We start from the raw sequence: 4115 nt of genomic DNA, 5'->3' as shown, positions 1-4115 counted from the left end.
GCAAATGAAATAACTTGTTTTAAATAAGTTACTCTTGGTTCTGTGTCAGAGAATGCAGAAAAAGGAGATGAGAAACAGAAGAATCTGCTCAGTGCCCACACCAAATGCCCCTGGAAATCACTCTGCTGAGGAATCGACCTGTCTGATTTTCAACTCAAAACTCTCTTGAAATCAGTAACTTTAGAAGAACCTCATTTTCTGGATACGATAATTCCACTCTCAGCAGGGTCAGGCAGGTGTTTCCATCTATTTCTCTGCATTTTTAAAGCCTCTTTCATGGAAATTCAAATGTTTCTCCCCAGCAAATAACCTGAGGTTGTCTCTTCATTTTCATATGGAAAGGAAACTGGTGCACACTCAAAATTCGGCTTTTTGCAGCTCGTTTTGCATCCCTGTTAGGAAATAAGTCCAATTTTGTAACAGAAATGCCACCTCTATCTTTGCTGCTGATGATTAAGAAACCAACCATGCTCCAGGGTGGTTTGTGTGCCAAAGGCGTTGTTTCGGGAGGACATTAATCTTAAAAAACATTAGTTCAGAGTGTCTTAACTGTGTTTCATCGTTGGCTTAAAGTTACCTGAGGCTCTGGTCCCTCACAGGGCCCAGGTGGCCAAGAAGGGCCCTGAGCTCAGCACTGGGGAGGCACCGCAAATCCTGGGATTGGTTCTGGGATCCTCAGTTCAGGAGGGATATCGAGGGGCTGGAGCGTGTCCAGGGAAGAGAATGGAGCTGGGAAGGGGCTGGAGCAGCAGGAGAGGCTGAGGGAGCTGGGGGGGCTCAGCCTGGAGAAAAGGAGGCTCAGGGGGGACCTTCTGGCTCTGCAACCCCCTGACAGGAGGGGGGAGCTGCCAGGGAACAAGGGACAGGAGGAGAGGGAACGGCCTCAAGCCGTGCCAGAGTTGGATACTGGGAAAACTCCTTCATGGAAAGGGTTGGTTAAACATTGGAACTGCCCAGGGAAGTGGTGGAGTCCCCACCCCTGGAGGTGCCCAATGAAGGCCTGGCCGTGGCGCTCAGTGCTCTGGGTTGGGGGACGAGGTGGGGATGGGCCACAGGTGGGATATGATGTCCTTTGGCGGCTTTTCCACCCCGAATAACTCTTTATTTGTGTGTTCTCGTCCCCGCGCTCCCCTCAGGCCGCCCCGCTGCCCTCACGCCGCCCGCCCTGCGCACGCGCGGGACGTGCGCGGCCGCGGGTCGCGCCATGGAGGGCGGGAGGGCGGAGAGCGGCGCGCGCCGCGCCTGCGCAGGCGCGCCGGGGGTGTGGGCGGGGCGGGAGCGGCCGGGCCCCGGAACGGGAGAGCCCCGGGTTTGTTGTTGTTGCCCCACAGCGGCTCCTCCGGTCGCCCCTGCCCGCCGCTCCCGCCGCCGCCGCCGCCGCCATGTCCAGCCCTCAGGAGCCGCAGCAGCAGCACCACAACAACAACAACAACCCGCCGGCCGAGGCGACGCAGGGCGAGCCGGGGCTCAACAGTGAGTGCGGGGCGGCCCCGCGGGGGCCGCGGGCGGGGAGGGGGGGGGGGGGGGGGGGGGGGGGCCCCGGGGGGGCCGCGGGGGCCGCGACCCCCGCGCGCCGCCATTGGCGGAGGCCGCGCCGCGCGAGCCGCCGGGGGCCAATGGGCGGTGGCGGAGCGGGTATAAAAGCCCCGGCGGCGGCGGGCGGGGGGCAGAGGGGTCTCTGAGGGCAGCGCGGGGGAGCCGGGGGGTTGTCGGAGCCTCCCCGGAGCCTCGGCCGGCGGGAGCCGCTGGATGCGCGGCCCGGGAAAACCGGAGGGGCCTCGTGGCTCTACTAGGGTGGTTAAAGCGGGTTTGAGGTGCGGCCCGGAGGGTCCCGACCGGCCGCCCCTCACGGCGGGCTGAGGGGGAGCGAATTCCCCCCCGAGCGCGCCCCGTGGCTCGGCGGAGTTTACCCGAGCAGCGAAGATGGGGATACAGCGGGGTAGGGGGAGGAGCGCGGCTGTGGGAATGAGTTTATTCAGTGGCTGAGTCAATAGCACTGACGTGAGCTATTCCCCCTCTATATCCGGCGTCTCTGTCAGCTGCTCTGCTGCATCCTTTTGTTCCCGGGATAACTCCAGTGAGGCACATCATGTAGGCTCTGCTACTTACTTGGCAGATGCTCTCCCTTCTTTTTAAACCATGTGTCCTTCCGTCTGATTGTTAAGAATACTGCACTCGAATAGGTGAATAAATAGCATTAATGATTAACTGTTACCTCCGTGGTTTACAATGAAGTTAAACTGACCACGAAATATATGGGTTTGGTTGATTTCCCGTAACTCGGTGGCAATTGTACGAAGGGGGAATAAACTGTGCCCATTTCGTAACGCTGCCATTGTGTTTGTGGTAACGCTGCATCTCGTGATAAAACACGAGCTAAAACAGTGTTACCTGAGTCAAACAGGTATTCTGGCAAATTATTCAGGCCTGTTATACTCAAATAACAATTACTCTGTCAGGGTTGCCCAGCGCTTTAGGAATTGCCGCGTTTGATGCTGCTGTGTTTTAATATTTCCCTTCTGTCGGTGTGGTGTCTGTGGGACACGTTAATCTGCTGGGAGGTGGGAGCAGCCAGAGCTCCGTAAGCCGGGGCTGGATCTGCCCACGTAGGTCTTGCTGCTGGATCAGCATTAGAGGCTCCCCCAGCTCCCTGATTTACTGGAGGGGCTGAGCACAAGGGATGGGAGGGAATGTTTGACACTCTGTTCCCCCCGAACAAAACAAATGCCCCGGATCAACTTTAGAGGCTCCCCCAGCTCCCTGATTTAATGGAGGGGGTGAGCACAAGGGATGGGAGGAAATGTTTGACACTCTGTGCCCCCCGAACAAAACAAATGCCCCCCATCAGCCCCACGCGGGCTTAGTGCTGCTTTCAGATGTTCAGCCACTGCACAATGCTCTGGTGGCAGAGGTGCATTTTCTGCCATTATCTCAGCTTTTCAGTGACCCTTTTCAGGCTAATGAGCTCAGACACCTATTCATTTTGTGCTCCCCGTGTCATTTGTACGTGTTTAGGGCCCTTTTATTCAAAGATCCCTTAGTACTTGGAGGGCAAGAGAGCTGGGAATAAAACTGGTAACCTGTGCTTTGTTGGGTTCACAGAGGTGAGGGAAAAAAACCTGCTTGGAGTTCTAGATGCTTCCCATATTTTAATTATTATATAGCTCTGTTACATATTGACAAGAAGAGCTCATCTGTCTCTGTCATGGAAAATCTGCTTAATAATTACCATTATGGGAATCTGGTTGGCTTTCTTTTTCTTTCCTTCTCTCTCTTTTTTTTTTTGTTTCTTTGTTTTTTGTTAATGTTCTACTTCATTGTAAAAGTGATATTTATAAGTTTATTCAGGTTGACAGTGCATCAGACTTCTTGTGAGCTGCTGTCTTGGAATATTTTTATATCTATAAAATGTGTACAGGAATGTAATTTCTGATATATCCACCACACCCAGCCAAGTGAAATCACAGAGTGGATAAACACGAGACCCTTTTGCCCCAACATGTTTAAACAGGTCACCAGTTATAGAAAAACACGGAATTAAGTCAGTGTATATCAGTTCATAGTGAAATAATTATCTGTGGAGCATAGACAAAATTCAAACAAATTTGGAGAAAAATACCATTCATATAAAAAGTTGATTGGGTTTTGGGTTTTTTTTTCCCAAGAGTGTGTGTTATGTCATTTGTGAAGGGAGGAGATGCCACCACGTTTCTTAATTTAATTCTACCACATTTCCTATTGTACTGTCAAGTAGAAATACTGTAAATTAAGAGTTCTCAGGTGGGTGATTAAAGTAACTTCCTTAGTTCTGAAAAAGGCTTGGGGGCAAAACCCACCCTCTCTTAGTTGGGCTGTGTATTCCCAAATACATTCCTGCCCATCCTTTTAAAGAAACAGGGATTTGTGTCCCTCTAAGGAGCCTTTGAGGCCGGTGGGGCTCTCTGGCTCCCTCTCCCAAACCGGTTGAGTGCCAGTGGGAGTAGGAGCGTGTTTGAGCCTGATGTCAGATGGTGCTTCCTTGGCTGTGTTTTGAGTCATTCCCGGTGAGGTCAGCTGGGAACGTGCTGCTCCTCATGTCAGCTCCTCCTGCTCCTCATGTCAGCTCCTCCTGCTCC

The 4115-nt window shown here is 53.2% G+C and overlaps 1 protein-coding gene across 3 annotated transcripts in view; it reads left to right on the top strand.

Moving 5' to 3' along the window:
• Nucleotides 1–1264: 1264 nt before the first annotated feature.
• The window catches only part of BNIP3L (BCL2 interacting protein 3 like), a 9833-nt gene continuing 6982 nt past the window's right edge, over nt 1265–4115 (top strand). The window contains exon 1 of one of the 3 annotated variants that reach the window (XM_027701933.1): nt 1265–1473. In XM_027701933.1, coding sequence (XP_027557734.1) covers nt 1383–1473 — 91 coding nt within the window. In that variant the 5' untranslated portion in view covers nt 1265–1382. Of the gene's footprint in view, nt 1474–1684; nt 1815–1972; nt 2184–4115 lie in introns of those variants that run through there. The other 2 variants (XM_027701934.1, XM_027701935.1) reach the window with 2 other exon arrangements.

The sequence above is a fragment of the Neopelma chrysocephalum genome, unplaced genomic scaffold, assembly GCF_003984885.1.
Source record: "Neopelma chrysocephalum unplaced genomic scaffold, ASM398488v2 Primary Assembly neopelma1_175, whole genome shotgun sequence".
Classification (NCBI taxonomy): Eukaryota; Metazoa; Chordata; class Aves; order Passeriformes; family Pipridae; genus Neopelma; species Neopelma chrysocephalum.
Note: the sequence above shows the minus strand (reverse complement) of the source record. Positions and strands in the feature narration are given on the sequence as shown.